Genomic DNA, 20,855 nt, shown 5'->3' with positions numbered 1-20,855 from the left:
AGATCGCTCCCCCTTCTCGGCTGGGTGCAAGGCAGAGAGTGCTGGGCACATTTTAAATAGACTGGTGGCAGCCGAGCGCCCTTGTGCCAGGCCTGGAGAAGCACCCCTGGGTGTGAGTGGTGTGCTGCTGGGCTGGCCCTGGGCGTGGGAAACACTCCCATCACTGCCCCCCTCCGTGGGAGCTGGGGGTCAGAGTTGGGCCAGTTTCATACCTGCTGCGCATTGAGACGCCTGCCTAGAGCTCCACCTACTTCCCTGGCCTATCCATCCTTCTGCCTCCCTCCAGGCAGCTGGCCAAGCTCCGCTGCCTCTGCGGTGTGCTTGGCGGGGCTAGCGGCTCCTCCGGCCTGCAGGGAGATGGGGCAGCAATCACCGCCCCCCCCCCCCCAGTCACAGGGACCCAGACAGCTCTGGGGTGGAGCATGGCGGGACACAGCACGGGGCCCAAGGAAGAACCCCCACATCCTTGGCAACGACAAACAGAAAAACCTCTGCTGGGGTTTGCCTGAGGCCCTGGGAATACCAGCGGCTTGCGGGCTCCAGGACCAGCCTGTGGGCAGAGCGCAGTTGGTTCTGCCCCACACCTGAGTCCGCCGGAAGCCCTCACCCAGCCAAGGCAGAGCCAGCCCAAGGGTGCTGGGCTTGTGCAATCAGGCGAGGTGCTAGGGCTGTCTCGGGGGAGAGCGTGGGGGTGGGGGCAGGGCGGGAGCCCTGGCGATGGGAACGGGCACTGATGGTGCCCATGGTGTGTGGGGCAATGCCAGCCCTTCCTCTGAAAAGAGGCTCCCTGAGCTGGGCTGCCTGGCGCCCTCTGAGACCTGGGCACTCGTGTCATGGCGAGCGTGGGCGAGGCCCCAGCTCGTGCCCTCAGGAGGTGACAGCCTGGTGCCTGAGGATGCTGCTCCTTGCAGGGAGATCCGGTCCTGCACGTCCATGCCAGCGTGGGCTTGCCCCTGCCCTGGCTGGGGGCTGTGGCTGAGCACCGGCATTACAGCCGGTATCACAGGACGTCTGCCCAAGGGGCCCAAGGTCGTGCTCAGATACAGGCAGCTGCATTCTGCCCTTGCCCATCTTGCTGCCCTGGCACCGCTCCGTCCAAACATCATTCTGTGGCTTATGGCACCACCTGGGAGCCCCAGCCAAGGCCCCGGCCCCCGCTGCATTCGGTGCTGCACAAACCCAGAACAAAGAGCCCGTCCCTGCCCCACAAGTCCCGGAGGAGAGACACCGGCCGGACACAGGCAGAGTCTCGGGCGTGTCAGGCGCACTGCGCCCGGGGAATTTCACCCGTCGCAGGGTCACCAGCTGAGCCAGGCGCCTCTGCAGTCCGTCCGGCTCCACCGAGCGCAGCGGCTTCAGCGCTGAGCCATAAAGCAGCCGGGCCAGGCACTTCCACGTGCCAGGGCAGCCCGAGCTCCCCTGCCCGCTCCCCGGGCAGCATCCCGGCCCGACAGGCAGCCAATCGCTGCCGCTGCCCCCGCCCCGGGCAGCGCGTTACGTAGCCAGAGCGGGCTCAGGCAGCGGGGAGGGGCCCTGGGCGCTGCACTTCCAGCTCGGCTCGGCTCGGCTCGGCTCGGAGCAGGCAGAGCGGGGCCGCCCAGCCCTGCGAGGTAGGAGAGGGCTGGAAAGTGGCTGGCTGCCCCCTGCCCGGGGCCAGGCAGCCAACGGGGGGAGGGGGCTTTGGGGGAATGTGTAACAGGTGACATCTGCCTGTGCACATACATGTGTGTGGATGTCTGTGCGTGTGTCTCTGTGTGTGAGATGATACCTGTTGAGTGACAAGGCTGTGTGTGACAGAGAGAGAGATGACGCCTGTTGGGTGACATGCTGTGTGTGTGTGTGTGTGTGTGTGTGTGTTGATGATGATGATGATGCCTGTCGGGTGACACGTGTGAGTGTGATTATGCCTGTCGAGTGACATGGGAGGTGCTGTGCATGTGTGTGTGTCTGTGTGATTATGCCTGTCGAGTGACATGGAGTGTGTGTGTGTGTGTGTGTGTGTGTGTGTGTGTGTGTGTGTGTGTGTGATGATGCCTGTCAAGTGGTATGGTGTGTGGGTGGGTGTGGGTATGAGAGAGAGAGAGAAAGAGATATGACGCCTGTTGGGTGACATGGTGTGTGTTGTGTGTACACGTGTGTATGTGATTACACCTGTTGAGTGACATGGTGTGTGTGTGTGTGTGTGTGATTACACCTGTCGAGTGACACGGGGGGGGGTGCATGCGTGTATGTCTGTGTGATTATGCCTGATGAGTGACATGGTGTGTGTGTGTGATATGACACCTGTCGGCTGACATGATATGTGTGTGAGTGTGTGAGTGTGATGATGCCTGTTGAGTTACATGGTGTGTGTGTGTGTGTGTGTGTGATGATTATGCCTGTCAGGTGATACGGTGTGTGTGTGTGATGACACCTGTTGAGTGATATGGGGTATGTGGGTGGGTGTGTGCATGTGAGTGATGATGATTCCTCTCAGGTGATATGGTGTGTGTGTGAGTGTGTGTGTGTGTGTGTGTGAGATGATGCCTGTCGAGTGACATGTGTGTATGTGATGATGATAATGATGATGATTATGCCTGTCAGGTGATATGGTGTGTGGTGAGATGACACCTGTCAAGTGACATGGGGTGGGTGTGGATGGGAGGGTGCATGTGTGAGTGTGAGTGTATGTGTGTGTGATGACACCTGTCGAGTGACATGAGGTGTGCGTGTGTGTGTGTGAGATGATGATACCTGTCAGGTGATATGGTGTGCGCGTGCGTGCGTGTGTATGTGGGTGAGGACACCAACTCTGCGTGGGGCTCTGTGTGGGTGCACAGGGTACAAGGTGCCCAGGGGTGACAGTGCCATGAGGAGCCCAGCAGAGCCCTGCCCCCCAGGAACCCCCTGGAATCTGCTCGTGACCCTTCCCAGAGCACGGGAGCAGGCCGGAAAGGAGGGTTAATCTCAGCCAGTCCCGGCAACTGACTTCGGTCAGCCCCGTGAGCAGGTCAAGCCAAAGGCCGGACCTTGCTCCAGGCATTCTGTGCTGAGCTTGGCAATTCCCCGGGGCCCCTGAGCCAGAGTTAAAGCCTAACCTAGCTGTGGTCACTTATTACAGCGCAGAGCAGTGAAGTGTCGCCTGGCTCCACCAGCCCAGGCTGTGTGCTTGGAGATCCCCCCGGGGCGCTGCCAGGGCTGCTGGAAACCCACTCCGCGTCCCCATGGCGGGGCCAGGCTGGCCCCAGCACCCCCTTCCAGGCCCTGGCCAAGGGTTGGTCCTGTCTGGGCTTTGATGGGGTTTCTGGGCTAGAGAGGCCCCTCCCGGGTGCTCAACACCCTGGCACAGAGAGCGCTGCCGGGAGCTCCCCGCTAGGCTCTGAGAACTGCTCCCTGCAATGCGCATTTCTGCCCATTCGGTGTTATGTGAAGCAGCCCCTCAGCCAGTCAACACCCACACCCCAAACCCAGCTGTAGAGAGGAGCCCCATGGCGCCTGGACTGGTGTGTGCCCAAGGTCAGCTCTAGGTTTTTTACTGCCCCAAGCAAAACCAATATTGGCTGCCCCCACCCCCCTTTTTGTGTGTGTGGCTTTTCCACACATTTTCACTTTGCAATGTTGTTGTTTGGTTTTGTTTGCCTGGGTGCGGGACTGATGCAGCATTGGGCAATGACTGCATCGGATTCTGCTGGAGCCAGGTGCACCTGCCTGAATTTCTTCTTGAGACAGAGGAGCTGAAAAGCCCCGTGGGCCACCAGAGCGCCTGAGTCACTCGTGCCCCTGTGATACATGCGGGGGGGGGGGAATACAAACCAGAGAGGGGCATTTCAGGATGCTTAAATCACTGCATGCTTTGCTGCCCCGTGTCACGCCTGGGTCTCCTGAAGGCAGGAGGAGGTGGTGCTGGGGGCTGGAGGGGCAGGGCCTGGTGCACAGATGGGAAGAGGTGATGGTCGGGGTGTTACGACGCAGTTCTGGCGGGACCCAACTGAGAGTGCCAATTCAGGACCAATTGCTTAAAACGGGGCAGTTTCAGCCCAAGGCTGGGGTTTTCCACCAGGCAAACCAAACCAGCCAGCCAAAGAGGACTTTGGTCTCACCTCACTGGCTAACCACAAGTCACACAAGCAATTTCCTTAGACACTCCAGTCTCCCAGTGTCACCACCAGTCCCACTCGTCCTGGGGATGAATGGTTATGAAAACCAACACCCCAATGAAAGAAAACGGTTCTCTCGATCCCAAAGAATCAAGCCCCAGACCCAGGTCAATATACACATCAGATCTTATCCACAAATCACGCTGTTGCCAATCCTTTAGAATCTAAAATCTAAAGGTTTATTCATAAAGGCGAAAAGGTAGAGCTGAGAGCTAGAATTGGTTAAATGGAATCAATTACATCCAGTAATGGCAAAGTTCTTAGTTCAGGCTTGTAGCAGTGACGGAGTAAACTGCAGGTTCAAATCAAGTCTCTGGAACATCCCCCGCTGGGATGGGTCATTCAGTCCTTTGTTCAGTTTCAGTTTGTAGCAAAGTCCCTCCAGAGGTAGAAGCAGGATTGAAGACAAGACGGAGATGAGGCATCAGCCTTATATAGGCTCTTCCAGGTGTAAGAACCTCTTTGTCCTTACTATGGAAAATTACAGCAAAACGGAGTCTGGAGTCACATGGGCAAGTCCCTGCACACCCTGCTGAGTTACAAGGCGTATCTGCCTCCTCTCAATGGGTCAGTTGTGTAGCTGATGGTCCTTAAGGGCCATCAAGCAGGCTAGGCAGAGCTAACACCAACTTGTCTGGGGTGTCTCCCAGAAGCACAGCACAAGCTTGAAATACAGACAGGATCGAGCCAATACTCATACTTCCACTACACAATGACACATGCACACAGACAGCATAATCATAACCAGCAAGCCAGAACCTGGTCTTAGACACCTTATATGATCTTTTACATAAGATTTGGTGCCACTAGAGGACCTTGGTTGCAGCCATGTTGTACATGGTCCCAGTTCAAATCAATAACGTGACAGGGGGTTACTCCAGCTTTGGGGAGGTGGCAGGAGGTTACCTCAGCTTTGGGGGACAGGGCGTGGTGCACAGATGGGAGGAGGTGATGGTGGGGGTTACCTCAGCTTTGGGGGGCGGCAAGGGGTTACTCTAGCTTTGGAGGGCAGGGCATGGTGCACAGATGGGAAGAGGTGATGGTGGGAGTTACCCCAGCTTTGGGGGGTGGCGAGGGTTACCCCAGCTTTGGAGGGCAGGGCATGGTGCACAGATGGGAAGAGGTGATGGTGGGAGTCACCCCAGCTTTGGGGGGCAGCATGGGATTACCCGGCTTTGGGGTCACATCCAGGCTGCTGCGCTGGCTTTCCAGGGAGCCCCCGTCCTGCCCCAGGGCCCTGGCAGCACACCCGCTGCTCTGGTTTAATGCCCCCCTCTCTGTTTTGCTCTCAGGCCCAGCGTGCCAGCAGAAGCCATGGCACTGGTGGTTCACATCCTCGCCTGCCTCCTGGGCACCGGCTCGTGGGTGGCCATCAACGGCATGTGGGTGGAGCTGCCCCTCATTGTGCCCCGGGTCCCGGAGGGCTGGTACCTGCCATCCTACCTCACGGTGCTGATCCAGTTTGCCAACGTGGGGCCGCTCTTCGTCACCCTCATGCACCACTTCCAGCCCGGGCGGCTCAGCGAGGCCGGCACCATCTACACCATCGTCAGCCTCGGGGCGCTGGCCTGCGTCCTGCTGGCCTTCTTCTGGCAGGCAACCAGCGTGGTGGGGGGCACAACCCGCAGCACCGCCCTCCTCGTCCTCCTCTTCTTCCTCTCCCTGGTGGACTGCACCTCCTCCGTCACCTTCCTGCCCTTCATGCTGCGCTTCCGGGCCCGGTACCTGACCACCTACTTTGTGGGCGAGGGGCTGAGCGGCCTGGTGCCCGGCCTGGTGGCCCTGGCCCAGGGCGTGGGGGTGGTCCAGTGTGTGAATGGCAGCCTGGCAGGGAACGCCTCGGGCATGGGGCTGCGGGCAGAGTACCAGCCGGCCCGGTTCTCCGTTAGCCTCTTCTTCCTCTTCCTCGGTGGCATGATGGGCCTGTGCCTCGCCACCTTCGTCCTGCTCAACCACCTGCCAGCCGCCCGGCAGGAGCGGGCCAAGGAGCGGTTCCAGGCCCAGGCCCGGGTGGAGGCCGGCGCAGGCCTGCAGGCCGTGGTGGAGGAGCGGCCCATGATCAGCCCCACCGAGATCCACCGGCTCAGCAGCTACTTCGGCACCGGCACGTACTCCTGGCGCCAGGTGGCCTACATCTTCCTGGTGCTGGCCTGGGTCAACGCGCTGACCAACGGCGTGCTGCCCGCGGTGCAGTCCTACTCCTGCCTGCCCTACGGCAGCTCGGCCTACCACCTCTCGGCCACGCTGGCCGCCATGGCCAACCCGCTGGCCTGCTTCTTCGGCATGATCCTGCCCAACAGGTGGGCATCCTGGCTGGGGGGCACCCCACATCCTGGGCAGGCCTCCAGCCAACGGAGCTGCCTTCCAATGGCACCAGGAGCACCGTGGCTTGGCACCGGGCGGGGCAGCTGCAGGAGCTGCATCTAGTGCCCCTGCTGCAGAGGGTGCCAGGATGGTCCAGGGTCACTGAGGGGGCTGGGGGAAGACTGGCACCACTGGGGGTGGGGGTTGGGGCAGGCTGGCACCACTGCGACAGGTGGGTATCACGGGGGATCTGGGGGTAGGGGCTGGGGTAACTGCAGGTCAGGGTCTGGGGGACTGGGAAGGCTGGGGGAGCTGGGGGTCAGGGCATGGGGAAGACTGGGGTCACTGGGGGTCAAGGCGTGGGGGTCTGGGGCAGGATGGAGGAGCTGGGGGGTCAGGGCATGGGGGCAGGCTGGGGGAGCCAGGGATCAGGGCCTGGGGGTCTCGGGCAGGCTGGAGGAGCTGGAGGTCAGGGCCTGGGAGTAGGCTGGGGTCACTGGGGGTCAGGGCGTTGAGGTCTGGGGCAGGCTGGAGGCGCTGAGGGTCAGGGCCTGGGGGCAGTCTGGGGGTCAGAGTGTGAGGGCAGGCTGGAGAAGCTGGGTGGGTATCATGGGAGTCATGATGGGTATCATGGGAGTCAGGGTGGGTGGGTATCATGGGAGTCAGGGCCTGGGGGAGCTGGAGGTCAGGGTGTGGGGGTATGGGGAAGGCTGGGGTCACTGGGGGTCAGGGCCTGGGGAAGCTGGGGTTCAGTGTGTGGGGGTCTGGGAGTGGCTGAAGGAGCTGGGGATCAGAGTGTGGGGGTCTGGGACAGGCTGGAGGAGCTGGGGGTCAGGGCGTGGGGGTCTGGGGCAGGTTGAGGTCACTGGGGGTCAGAGTGTGGGGGTCTGGGACAGGCTGGACGAGCTGGGGGTCAGGGCGTGGGGGTCTGGGGCAGGCTGAGGTCACTGGAGGTCAGGGCGTGGGGCTCTGGGGCAGGCTGAGGTCACTGGGGGTCAGGGCTTGGGGGTCTGGGGCAGGCTGGAGGAACGGGGTCAGGGCGTGGGGGTCTGGAGCAGGCTGGGGTCACTAGGGGTCAGGGTGTGGGGGTCTGGGGCAGGCTGGAGGAGCTGGGGCAGGCAGGTATCACGGGGTGAGCAGTAGCTGGAGTCACTGGGGGTCAGGTCGCAGGGGTCTGGGGCAGGCTAGAGGAGCTGGGGGTCAGGGCGTAGGGGTCTGGGGCAGGCTGGAGGAACAGGGGGTCAGGGCGTGGGGGTCTGGGGCAGGCTGGGGTCGCTGGGGGTCAGGGCGTGGGGGTCTGGGGCTGGCTGGAGGAGCTGGGGGTCAGGGCGTAGGGGTCTGGGGCAGGCTGGAGGAACAGGGGGTCAGGGCGTGGGGCTCTGGGACAGGCTGGACGAGCTGGGGGTCAGGGCGTGGGGGTCTGGGGCAGGCTGGGGTCACAGGGGTCAGGGCGTGGGGTCTGGGGCAGGCTGGAGGAGCTGGGGGTCAGGGCGTGGGGGTCTGGGGCAGGCTGGAGGAGCTGGGGGTCAGGGCGTGGGGGTCTGGGGCAGGCGGGTCACTAGGGGTCAGGGCGTGGGGGTCTGGGACAGGCTGGAGGAGCTGGGGGTCAGGGCGTGGGGGTCTGGGGCAGGCTGGAGGAGCTGGGGGTCAGGACGTGGGGGTCTGGGGCAGGCTGGAGGAGCTGGGGGTCAGGGCGTGGGGTTCTGGGGCAGGCTGGAGGAGCTGGGGGTCAGGGCGTGGGGGTCTGGGCAGGCTGGAGGAGCTGGGGCAGGCGGGTGTCACGGGGTGAGCAGGAGCTGGGGTCACTGGGGCTAACCAACGCCGCTCCCTTCACCAGCCCGTGCTTTGCCCCCCAGGTGTTTGCTGCTGCTCGGGCTCCTGACCGCGGCCGGCTCCGGGTTCGGCTGCTACATCCTGGCCATGGCGGCGCTCAGCCCGTGCCCGCCCCTGCTGCACAGCCACGCCGGAGCGACGCTCATTGTAAGTCAGTGCAGGCCCCGGCTCCGGCCCAGGCCCTGGGGGAGTGCCCTGCTCGGAGGGGCCACGGTGGGACAGGGCCGCCCGGATGGGGGGGCAAGAGGGGCAATTTGCCACAGGCCCCGGGCTCCGCAGGGGCCCCCATGAGAGTTTTTCGGGGCCTCTGGAGCGGGGTCCTTCACTCGCTCGGGGGCCCCAGAAAACTCTTGCTGGGCCAGGCCCCGGAGCTTCTTCCGCTCCCGGTCTTCGCTGGCGGGGGGGTCCTTCCGCTCCGGGGCAGAAGGACGCCTCGCCATCGCATTACCGCCGAAGCGGGACCTGCTGCCGAAGTGCAGCCCGGTCTTCGGCGGTAATTCGGCGGCCGGGGGCCCTTCCTTTCAGGGGCCCACCACCGAAGTGCCCCAAAGACCCACAGCGGGGGCCCCCCGCCACCGAATTACCGCCGAAGAGTGGGCTGCACTTCGGCGGCGGGTCCCGCTTCGGCAGTAATTCGCCGGCGGGGGGCCCCTGCCGCGGGTCTTCGGGGCACTTCAGCGGCAGGTCCCAGAATGGAAGGGCCCCCCGCCGCCGAACAGAGCTGGCTCTAGACATTTCACCGCGCGGGGGGCCCCCTGCCGCTTGCCAGTCCCACGGCTCCAGTGGACCTCCCGCAGGCATGGCTGCGGAGGGTCCGCTGGTCCCGCGGCTCCGGTGGACCTCCCGCAGGCGTGCCTGCAGATGCTTCACTGGAGCCGCGGGACCAGCGGACCTTCTGCAGGCATGCCTGCGGGAGGTCCACCGGAGCCGCCTGCTGCCGATGGCCCCAGGCCCCCGGAATCCTCTCGGCGGCCCTGCGGTGGGAGACCGGGCTGGGTGTCCTGACAGGGCGCGCTCTCCCCCTCAGGTGCTGTGCTGGGTTCTCTTCGTGGGCTCGCTGTCCTACGTGAAGCTGATGATCGGCATGATCCTGCGGGACGAGGGGCACAGCGCCCTGGTGTGGTGCGGGGCCGTGGTGCAGCTGGGCTCCATGCTCGGGGCCCTCACTATGTTCCCGCTGGTCAGCGTCTACAGCCTCTTCCGCTCCGGAGACCCCTGCACCACCCGCTGCCCCAGCTGAGACCCGCCGTGGCCTCCAGCCGGGGGGACGCCAGGGCTGCCAGCTCAGCCCTTGGAACACTAGTCCTACTGGCCCAGCACCGCCGCCCTCTGCTGGGTGAAATCAGAACTGCGCCAGCCACTATCATCAGCACTATACTGCTGTCAGCTACTGGGGATTCACCATTAGCTCAAGTAGGTGGGCCTGGGCTGAGGAGCTGGAGTTTTTGACCTCTGTACTTGGTGTCACTGTGGTGCAGGGAGTGGCCAGTGTGCAGTGCAGAGAGAGCTCGCATGGCCTAGAAGGCCACAGGTGTGTTTGTTCCACTCAGGTTATTACACTGTGCCCACCACCCTGGCATCCTGGCCCCCTGGGGACAATTCTAAGCACTGAGCAAGAGCCTCTCCATTAACCCCCTGGTAGAGCAGGATTATGCCCATTTTACACATGGGGAAACTGAGGCACTGGGTGGGGAAGGGACTTGCCCAAGGTCACCCAGCAAGTCAGTGGCTGAGATGGGACTAGAACTCAGGAGTCCTGCCACCCGCTTTTGTGCAGGATGACAGGAGCAGCCAAATGCCTTCAGAGCTCCCCATCACCTGGGCACTGGAACATGGCACCGGGCTGCGTTCGTTCGGCTGCTGAGCTGCCTGGTAAAAGCTGCTCCAGGGCAGGGCTGCCCAGAGGATTCAGGGGGTCTGGCACAAAGCAATTTCAGGGGCCCCTTCCATAAAAAAAAGTTGCAATACTATAGAATACAATATTCTCATGGGGGCCCCTGTGGGGCCCAGGGCCTGGGGCAAATTGCCGCACTTGCCCACCACCCCGGGCAGCCCTGCTCCGGGGAACAAGTCCCCCTCCCCACAGGGAATGTGAAACATCAGACCAGGGTGGGCTGGAGCCATCCCCCCAGCCAGCTGTCCTGGCTGAGCCTATCCTGAAATGGCCAGTGGGGGGACAGAGTAGCATGGCCTCCCTGCTTAGACTAAAGGTCACCGGGTGTGATGTGTATGAAACCCATTGGTCATGGGGTTTGTTCCCTCTGGCAGCTGGGCCACAGAAGATAAGAGCCTACTACTGCTGCATCTGCAGTTCATGACCAGAGCGACTCCTCTAGGTCAAACAGCACAAGTCTATGGCGTGAAACCAAAGGGCCCCAGTTCTAATCCTGCTGCCTACGTGTGCATGAAATGTTCCCTGCAAGGCAGCCTGCCCCCCTGAGGGCAGCTAACACCTAGCAGGGGCCCCAGACTGCTCTTAGGGCAGGTTCTAGGAAAGGCAGGGTGGGGGACCGCAACAGCCCCCAGATGTGACCCTGTGAGGGGCATTAATCCCTGGGGGGAGGTTTGGCTCCCATTCTGTGTCTTGCCTGCAACCCAGCCCACAGGTTCCCAAACAAGCTCCCAGAGGCCATTGTTCTGGCTGGGGGGGACAGCTGTGGGGGATGGGAGAGCTGGGGATGTCTTTAGGTGAGGGACAGGATCTTTAAGCCTGTAACCTGAGCCAGGTAAGGGGGAGGGGGTTAGCACCTTGGCCCGGGAAGCTGGACAAAGGAATCGCCGGCTGGAGGAGGGGCTGGTCAGTTTCGGTTTGGGGCTGGATGAGGGGAATTCAGGGGATCCTATGCTGGACCCAAGCACCCTGAACCCCCAGAAGGACTCGACTGAGGGGTCCTGACTGTGCCTGCAAGCTCTGCTGTAACCTGCATTCCTGTTGTCCAATAAAACTTCTGTTTTACTGGCTGGCTGAGAGTCACTGTGGGTCCCAGGAAGAGGGGTGCAGGGCCGGACTCCCCCACACTCCGTGACAACTGGTGGGAGCGGTGGGATATACTGCACCCCGTGGACGGCGGTTCCTGCAGTAAGTGACTGGGGAGCAGTAAAACGAAGGGGTGATTAACCCCTGGGAGTGTGTGCCCAGTGAGAAGGACTTTGCAGTAACAGGGTCCCCCGGGGGATTGCAGCGAGCGGTCCCAGGGGCGGAGGAGTCTGCAGCTCGATCCTGGCAGAGAGGTGGTGACCTCAAGAAGGGCTGGTGCACTAGGGGTCCCCCTGGAAACCGTGGGGAGCGGCGAGCACCCCAGCCTGTGAGTGGCCAGCAGGAAGATGTATGCCAAGCGGCGCAAGTGCGACCTGCTGGAGCTGTGCAAGCAGAGGGGGCTGCACCTGGGGAGGCTCACCAAGGACCAGCTGATTGCCCGGCTGGAGGAGGGAGAGCGCATGAATGAACGGAGCCCTGTCTCTGAGGGAAGCAGCCGAGCAGATGCAGCGCAGGCACCAGTGTCTGTCCCCGCTGGGAGTGGTCAGCCGGCAGACGAGGGCTTCCCGAGACCCCCCCTTTCTAGGCCTAGGGGAAGGGCGGGGAGGTGCCCACTGAATACCGAGGGCACCGTGACCCCCCCGGCCAGCAGGGGATCCTCCCGGCGAAGCTCACCCCCCAGCAGGGGATCATCCCAGCGAAGCTCGGCATCCGTGGAGCGGAGGCGGCTGGAATATGAAAGGGAGCTGAGACGGGAAGAGCTCGAGTTATGGAGGCAAGAACTGAAGGAACGGGAGAACCAGCATAAACATGAGGAGAACCAGCGCCAGTGTGAGCTGGAGGAGAAGGAGAAGCAGCGTAAACATGAGCTGGACCTGGCCCGGCTGAGGAGCAGTGAGGCTCCAGCTGCGGTGAGTGAGGGGGGACCCAAGCCTACAAAGAGCTTTGATAAGCACTTGCTGCCCCGGCGTAAGGATGGGGAGGACATAGATACCTTCCTGACGGCCTTTGAGAATGCCTGCGAGCTGCACAGGGTTGACCCTGCAGACAGGATCGCAGTTCTCACCGCCTTACTGGACTCCACAGCCGTGGAGGTGTACAGCCGACTGAAAGAGGCGGAGGCAGGGGACTACGAACTGTTCAAACAGGCCCTGCTCCGCGAGTTTGCGCTGGCTCCTGAGATGTACCGGAAAAAGTTCCGGAGCCAGCGTAAAACCCGTGAGGTCACATACCTACAACTGGTCAACTGGGCGCAGGGGTATGCCCGCAAGTGGACAGCTGGGGCCCAAACTAAAGAGGACCTGCTTGACCTATTCATACTGGAGCACCTGTACGAGCAGTGCCCGTCCGACCTGAGGCTGTGGTTGATGGACCAGAAGCCGGAGAACCCGCAGCATGCAGGCCAGCTGGCCGACCAATTTGTGGACAGTCGGGCAGGGGACAACAGGGAGGAGTCTCGAAGGAGCAGGCCTGCCTCAACGCAGAGAGAGAGTCACCATGAGACCTCCCAGAGGGGGCCTATAGAGAACACCCACCAAAGGGGAACATCCAGCGTCAGGTCCATCCGACCCACTCGAGGGGACCCACGAGACATGGGCTGCCATAACTGTGGCCAATGAGGCCACATACAGGCCCAGTGCCCCAAGCTCAGGGACAGACCAAGCAGACCCAACCCACAGAGGGTTGACTGGGTAAAGACCCAGTCGGATGAGGGGCAACATTCCCAGGAAAGGGGGGCTGGCAGCATACCACCTGTGAAGGAGGGAGGAGGTCCCCAGGTCAGCTCCTCTGGGGGGCTGGATGCTCCAGGCTCCGAGTTTTTGGTTTACAGGGTGGGCGCAGGGCTGCCCTTCTGGAAAGAGTGCCTTGTTTCCCTGGAGGTAGATGGGAGGAAGGTCACTGGGTACTGGGACACGGGCGCAGAGGTGACGCTCGCCCGGCCCGAGGTGGTGGCCTCAGATCGGATGGTGCCCGACACCTACCTGACCCTGATGGGCGTGGGTGGGACCCCATTCAAGGTGCCCGTGGCGAGGGTACACCTGAAGCGGGGGTCCAAGAAGGGCCCCAAGGACGTGGGGGTACACCCACATTTGCCCACAGACATGTTAATGGGAGGGGACCTCGAGGACTGGCCAAGTAACACCCAGCGTGCCCTGGTCATGACTCGCAGTCAGAGTCAGCGCAGGGCACTGCTCCCCGACAACGGGGAAGGTACTCTGCCCGAGGCGCAGGACCCTAACCTGATGGGGGGGAACGCCCAGGGACACGGCTCAGAGAGGCTGCGGCCTCAGACCCAGCCAGCAAGAGAGAGCCGGTCCCCATCCCTGTCCCAGCTGCTGAGTTCCAGGCCGAGTTGCAGAAAGATCCCTCCTTGCGGAAGCCCAGGGATCGGGCTGACCTCAGTGCGGTACAGACCATGAGGAGAGGTTACAAGGAGAGGTTCCTGTGAGAGAAGGGGTTCCTGTACCAAGAATGGGCTCCCCCAGGGGAAGTAGTCATGGGGGATCAGGAGGCTGCTGGTGATTCCCCAGAAGTTTCGCCACAAGCTGCTGTACCTGGCCCATGACATCCCTCTCGCAGGGCACCAGGGAATCCGGCGCACCAGGCAGAGGCTGCTACAGAACTTTTACTGGCCTGGGGTCTTTACCCATGTCCGACAGTACTGCCAATCCTGTGACCCCTGCCAGAGGGTGGGGAAGGCCCAGGACAAGGGGAAAGCAGCTTTGAGGCCTTTACTCATCATAGAAGAACCTTTCCAGAAGGTGGCCATGGACATAGTGGGACCCCTCAGCAAGACGACCTGGTTGGGAAAGAAATACATCCTGGTGGTGGTTGATTTCGCCACTCACTACCCCGAGGCGGTGGCCTTGTCCTCTATCGAAGCAGACACAGTGGCAGATGCGCTGCTGACAATTTTCATCTGGGTGGGGTTCCCCCAGGAGGTCATAACGGATCAGGGGTCCAACTTCATGTCGGCCCTGCTCCGGTCCTTATGGCAGAATTGTGGGGTCCAGCACAACTGGGCCTCAGCGTATCACCCCCAGTTCAATGGGCTGGTGGAAAGATTCAACGGGACGCTGAAGATGATGCTAAAAACATTTAAGAACCAGCACCCACAGGACTGGGACAAGTAATTACCTCACCTGCTGTTCGCGTACAGGGAGGTACCCCAGGAATCTACCGGGTTTTTGCCTTTCAAACTGTTGTATGGAAGGCGGGTCAGGGGGCCCCTAGACCTGATGAGAGACAAATGGGAGGGGAAGGCCACTCCTGAGGGAGAGTCGGTGGTGGAGTATGTCCTGACCTTCCGGGAAAGACTGGCCAAGCTCATGGACCTGGCCAGGGAGAATCTGGCTCGAGCCCAGAGGAAGCAGAAGGTCTGGTATGACCGCACGGCACGGGCCCATGCCTCCGCCACCGGGGATCAGGTGATGGTTCTCATCCCTGTGAGGAAAAACAAACTCCAGGCTGCCTGAGAAGGGCCCTTCAAGGTTATCAAGCAACTAAATGAGGTAAACTATGTGGTGGAGCTGTCAAACCGGGCACATCACCGTCGGGTGTACCATGTGAACATGATGAAACCATACTATGACAGGGAGAATGTGGTGTTGGCCGTGTGTGGACATTGGGAGGAGCAGGGAGATGACCCCTTAGTGGATCTATTCCCTGGGACAAAAGCTGGTTCCCCCCTGGAGGCAATTCCCCTCTTTGATCAGCTGACCCCGGGCCAGCACGCTGAGATCAGAGGGGTGCTGCATCTATACCGACAGCTGTTTTCCAACCAGCCTGGACGCACTAATTTGACTGTCCACCGGGTGAAGACTGGGTCACATCCCCCTATAAGATGCTCCCCTTTTCGGGTCACTGGGAAAATTGCCCAGGACCTAGAAAGAGAGGTCAGGGACATGCTGGCTTTGGGGATGATCCAGCCATCTTCCAGCCCTTGGGCCTCGCCAGTGGCGCTGGTCCCCAAAAAGGACGGGTCAATCTGGTTCTGTGTGGACTATCGAAAGCTCAATTCCATCAACGTATCTGATGCCTACCTCATGCCCAGGCCTGACGAGCTCCTAGACAAGCTGGGAGGTGCTCACTACCTCACCACCATAGATCTTACCAAGGGCTACTGGCAAGTGCCGCTGGACGCAGATGCCAGGCTGAAATCGGCCTTTATCACCCCTCTGGGGCTCTACGAGTTCCTGACCCTGCCCTTCGGCCTCAAGGGAGCGCCGGCCACCTTCCAGCGCCTGGTGGATCAGCTACTGAGGGGGATGGAGAGTTTTGCCATGGCGTATATTGACAACATCTGCGTCTTCAGCCAGACCTGGGAGGACCACGTGTCCCAGGTTAAACAAGTCCTGGACCGACTCCGGGAGGCTGGGTTAACTGTAAAGGCTGAGAAGTGCAAGGTGAGGATGGCTGAAGTATCTTACCTGGGCCATCGGGTGGGGAGCGGCTGCCTGAAGCCAGAACCAGCCAAGGTGGAGGTGATCAGAGACTGGCCTGCTCCCCAAACCAAAAAGCAGGTCCAGGCCTTTGTTGGGATGGCGGGGTACTATCGAAGGTTCGTGCCCCACTTTAGAGCCATAGCCACCCCCATCACTGAGCTGTGCAAGAAGGGGAAGCCAGACAAGGTGGTCTGGACCAAGCAGTGCCAGCAGGCTCTCCGGGCGCTGAAGGAGGCTCTGCTTAGTGGCCCAGTTCTGGCAAACCCAGACTTTGACAAGCCCTTTATGGTGTTCACTGATGCCTCAGACACGGGACTGGGGGCGGTGTTAATGCAGGAGGATGAAAAGGGGGAGAGACACCCCATCGTGTACCTGAGTAAGAAGCTGCTACCCCGGGAGCAGAATTACGCGGCCATCGAGAAAGAATGCCTGGCCATGGTGTGGGCCCTTAAGAAGCTAGAGCCATATCTCTTTGGGCGACACTTCACCGTGTACACCGACCACTCTCCCCTGACCTGGCTGCACCAGATGAAAGGAGCCAACGCCAAGCTCCTGAGGTGGAGCCTGCTCCTGCAGGACTATGACATGGACGTTCTCCATGTGAAGGGAAGTGCCAACCTGACAGCGGATGCGTTGTCCCGGAGAGGGGGCCCTGAACTTCCCCAGGTCACTGGGCAGAGTGACCCCGCTCAGTTCAGTCTCGAAGGGGGGAGAGATGTGATGGAGTAGGGGCTGTCTGTGTGGGGAATGGGAGAGCCGGGGATGTCTTTAGGTGAGGGACAGGATCTTTAAGCCTGTAACCTGAGCCAGGTAGGGGGGAGGGGGTTAGCACCTTGGCCTGGGAAGCTGGACAAAGGAATCGGCCGGCTGGAGGAGGGGCAGTTCAGTTTCGGTTTTGGGCTGGATGAGGGGAATTCAGGGGATCCTATGCTGGACCCAGGCACCCTGAAACTCCAGAAGGACTCGATTGAGGGATCCTGACTGTGCCTGCAAGCTCTGCTGTAACCTGCATTCCTGTTGTCCAATAAACCTTCTGTTTTACTGGCTGGCTGAGAGTCACTGTGGGTCCCAGGAAGAGGGGTGCAGGGCTGGACACCCCCACACTCCGTGACAGGGTGTGATTCAAAGGGGGAGTGAGATGGGATCCCTGGGGTGCTGCAACCTGGCACTGTGGTACCGCTTTCCAACTGGGGTGCCCTCTCACATAGTGAGGCTGTGGCAAGCTGCAAACCCCTCCAGATCCTGCGCTCACCTAGCCAGCCAGAGGTGGGGACTTACCCAGCTGAGTTACATGACTGCTTTTCCCAGCCACTCATGGGCTAACAGCAGAGAGGCTCCAGCCTGGGACTGTGGAGCTGTACAAGCCTGACTAGTGCAAGTTTATAACCCAGGCCGCCCCTCCCTCAACGTGGAGGGGACATGCACCAGCTTCTGGATACTAAGCACGTTTATTAACTCCAGAAAGATCAATTTTTAGTGGTTCTAAGTGGCAGGCATAAAAGGACAGAGATGGTTACCAAAGAAAAGAAAATAAGTGCCCAGTGTAAATTCTATAAACTAAACGAGATTTGAACGAAGCAACGTCCTCACCCCACTGCGGGTTACAGTCCGTAATGCAGACTTCCCTCCTGACGTCTGAACCAGTGTCCTCCAATGAGCTACAGCATCTCGGCATCCTGGTTGTTTCCAGTGTAGGTGGGGGTGGAGAAAGGCCCCACATGCTGCAACTGTTCCTTATTTTATACCCTTGGCCCATGTGGCTGGCAGACGCTAGCCCAAGCATGTCCTGGTGGGCCCCGAGTCACAGGGACTGCTCAGTTCCCATAGTGTGGTGCTTGCTCAGCTGAGTCACACAGTTGATTAACAGGTGGTCACTGGTCAACACCCACCTGGGCAGGGATCTTTTTCATGCCACTAGGAACTCACGGCATGTTTTAGTAACACGCCTCCAGCACAAGCTCATCACTTTAGACACAGACACATTGGGCCCAGGACCGTGGGGTTCAGCAGCTCATGACTTTCACATGGCCCTTACTTGGCCTGCTGCGTATGGACTAGCGCAGCCACGGGGGAATGATGAATATGGGGGTTACGGGCTGCCATTCTGAGGTACAGTGTGTCACAGGAAGCGAGGGCAGCCAGTGCAAAGGATTTGGGGGCTGAAGAGACCCGGTTCCCCTTCCCCTACAGAGATCTTAGGGCAGAAGTGAGTGGCCCAGGCATGGCCTGGCAGCAGGTAAGCGGGGTCCTGTGGGATGTGGAGCCCAGGGAGCAGGTGGCACCCAGAGCCCAAGAACCTGCCTCACCTCCCACTCTCACCCACACGTGTCTGGGGGCTGTGAGGTCTGAGGGCTTTTCCCTGCGTAAGTAGCAGCAGCCCCGAGCTAAGAGGCAGGAAGCCACAGCATCACATTCCCTCTAACATACAGTAAAACGCTGTCCGAGCAGCACCCACCGCCGCCAGAGACACAGAGCTGAAGATGTTTACTGAAAACAGTCTTTGAAGCATCCTGTGTGGCAAGGAACCACGTCTCACCGGTTGTGATTGTAAAACCTCAACTCCTATTGGTTTGCCTCTTCGGTCCCCACTTCCCCAGTGTGTGTCGGTGGGGCTGGCTGGTTCTGGCTGTTGCATGGCTAACCTTGCAAGGTGTAAATCAGCTGAGGTGGTGGGGAGTGAAGGGGGCAGGACTGGTGAGCAATACCGTGTTGTACTTTTAAATGACTGGTTACGACACAGCTAAGCAGGACTCAGGTTTCACTGGCTAAACTGGGGTCCAAGAGGAAATTCTTTGCGAATCAACCACAGGACCCAGCCCAGGATCAGAGCTGCCAGCCCTCAATGCCTGCCAATGACCCCGGGCAGCAACTGCAGTCCCCGGATGACCTGCTCCTGACTGGCCAGCAGGGAAAGTGTCTCTGTCTCATGGGGAGCGGCGAGCACTGTGTGCTCGGCGTGTGTGTTCGGTTTTGCTGATTGTTAATAACTAGAGGTTAAGGATATTGCTGTGTGAGGCGCGATCACTGGGGAAAAGCCCCACAAACCCCACAGAAGATTATGCCCTGAGCCCTAGGAACTGGGTAACGGGGTTGGGGGCCCAGGTGAACCAGGTTACGCCTTGAGCCCATGGAAGGGTAAAGGTGGGGTGCCCTAGAGTATGCGGGTAACAGGGACCTGCCCATGTCCTCAGGGCATGGTCAGCATCTTCAGCCAGAAACAGGGGAGGGTGGATGAAATATGAGGGAGCGGGAGCCCGCGGGGGGTGTGGCGAACTGGGAATGTTCTTAATGTTTGCTCTGAATACTGTGTTGGTGCCTCAGTGTCCCCTAGGTAGCTCTTAAGTATCCAGGTGGTGGATAAGGGTGTGTGATTGCTGCAGAGGAAGGGGCCAGTGCACCTAAATGCCTGGCACTCTGTCTCCTGGCAACTAATGGCCTGGGCCCCTCCTCTGCAAAGGTGCCAGCTGAAGGTGTTGGAGACAAAGGGATCAGGTGACCTCCTGGCCTGGGAAAAGGGCTGAGCAGAGAGGAGGGGCTGCAGGGGGTGGTGAGGTCTGGAGCTGGCTGGGGACAAGGACTGAAGTGCAGACGTGGGGGTCTGGCTCACTGCCCCACAGAATGGACCCGGCCGAGGAGTCTGGTTTGCGGTACCTACAAGCTCTGGTTTAGACCCTGTTCCTGTCATCGAATAAACCTCTGTTTTACTGGCTGGCTGAGAGTCACGTCTGACTGTGAAGTGGGGGTGCAGGACCCTGTGGCTTCCCCAGGACCCCACTGAGGCAGGCTCCCTGTGGGAAGTGCACGGAGGGGCAGAGGATGCTGAATGCTCCAAGGAGAGACCCAGGAGGTGAAGTCGTGTGAGCATCTTGCCCTGAACAAGTCTGCTCCAAGGGAGAGGAGGCTCCCCAAAGTCCTGACTGGCTTGGTGGGGAGCATTTCCAGAGCAGCGCCCGGGGACTCCATGACAGGGGGCACCTGGCGGAGTCGCCAGGCGGTGCACGAGGGGAGAGGGGCTCAGCCGCTCAGAGTGGGAGATCCTAGAGAAACATAAACCAGCCCCGTCAAACATCGCCAGCCACAAGCACGAGCAAAGGGCAGCCAGGCAGTGGAGAGAGCGACTAGATTGCAGCTCGGCTGGCTCAGGACCATCGCCCATCAGCCGGCCCCACTTCCCGCCTAGGGTGGCCCTGCAGTGCCAGGGGTGGGGGGTGACCTTGGCATGAGAACACCCCCAAGGCAGGAATGGCTCAGGGCAGGGCCAATGAGACATGGAACCTGTCACCACAACAGGCCTCACAGCATTCCCATCCTAGGTCCAGCAGGTCACACCCATCCCTGCCCTCCTGTGGGGCAGAGACACCCCCACTGGGCACAAAGCCCCCAGAGGACTCATTGCCTGGCCAGTGCAATGCAAGGCACTTTGGGACAGGGCTGGGCTCCAGGGACTCACTGCCTGGCCAGTGCACTGCCAGGTACATTGGGACAGGGCTGGGCTCCAGGGACTCACTGCCCGGCCAGTGCAGTACCAGGCACGTTGGGACACAGCTGGACTCCAGGGACTCACTGCCTGGCCAGTGCAGTGCCAGGCACTTTGGGACAGAGCTGGGCTCCAGGGACTCACTGCCCGGCCAGTGAAGTGCAAGGCACTTTGGGATAGGGCTGGGCTCCAGTGACTCACTGCAAAGCTAGTGCAGCGCCAGGCACGTTGGGACAGGGCTGGGCTCCAGGGACTCACTGCCCAGCCAGTGCAGTGCCAGGAACATTGGGACAGGTCACGGCTCCAGAGACTAACTGCCCGGCCAGTGCAGCACCAGGCACGTTGGGACAGGGCTGGGCTCCAGGGACTCACTGCCCGGCCAGTGCAGCGCCAGGCATGTTGGGACAGGGCTGGGCTCCAGGGACTCACTGCCCCGCCAGTGCAGCGCCAGGCACGTTGGGACAGGGCTGGGCTCCAGGGACTCACTGCCCCGCCAGTGCAGTGCCAGGCACTTTGGGATAGGGCAGGGCTCCAGGGACTCACTGCCCGGCCAGTGCAGTTCAAGGCACTTTGGGACAAGGCAGGGGTCCAGGGACTCACTGCCCGGCCCGTGCAGTGCCAGGCACTTTATAGGGCAGGGCTCCAGGGACTCACTGCCCGGCCAGTGCAGTTCAAGGCACTTT

General features: G+C 60.9%; 2 protein-coding genes across 2 annotated transcripts in view; one reads left to right on the top strand and one right to left on the bottom strand.

Annotated features, from left to right (window-relative positions):
* The first annotated feature begins 1,544 nt into the window (after window positions 1-1,544).
* Window positions 1,545-16,808, top strand: LOC127044476 (riboflavin transporter 2-like). The gene is made up of 5 exons (XM_050939414.1): window positions 1,545-1,610; window positions 5,429-6,436; window positions 8,297-8,420; window positions 9,301-10,999; window positions 16,506-16,808. Exons 2-4 carry the CDS (start codon window positions 5,451-5,453, stop codon window positions 9,511-9,513), a joined length of 1,323 nt encoding a protein of 440 aa, XP_050795371.1. The 5' UTR covers window positions 1,545-1,610; window positions 5,429-5,450; the 3' UTR covers window positions 9,514-10,999; window positions 16,506-16,808.
* CPSF1 (cleavage and polyadenylation specific factor 1) overlaps window positions 7,547-20,855 on the bottom strand; it is a 77,650-nt gene continuing 64,341 nt past the window's right edge. Inside the window, exon 39 of the mRNA XM_050939332.1 lies at window positions 7,547-7,560. The gene's annotated coding sequence lies outside the window, so the exon portion shown is untranslated. The remainder of the gene's footprint in view (window positions 7,561-20,855) is intronic.

The sequence above is a fragment of the Gopherus flavomarginatus genome, chromosome 2 (genome assembly GCF_025201925.1).
Source record: "Gopherus flavomarginatus isolate rGopFla2 chromosome 2, rGopFla2.mat.asm, whole genome shotgun sequence".
NCBI lineage: Eukaryota > Metazoa > Chordata > Testudines > Testudinidae > Gopherus > Gopherus flavomarginatus.
Note: the sequence above shows the minus strand (reverse complement) of the source record. Positions and strands in the feature narration are given on the sequence as shown.

Bases quoted from the DNA above. Each gene is read 5' to 3' on its own strand.
- LOC127044476 (XM_050939414.1), top strand. From the start codon at position 5,451: ATGGCACTGGTGGTTCACATCCTCGCCTGCCTCCTGGGCACCGGCTCG. The intron at 6,437-8,296 runs GTGGGCATCCTG...TTTGCCCCCCAG, and splicing joins GGCATGATCCTGCCCAACAG to GTGTTTGCTGCTGCTCGGGC. The intron at 8,421-9,300 runs GTAAGTCAGTGC...TCTCCCCCTCAG, and splicing joins ACGCCGGAGCGACGCTCATT to GTGCTGTGCTGGGTTCTCTT.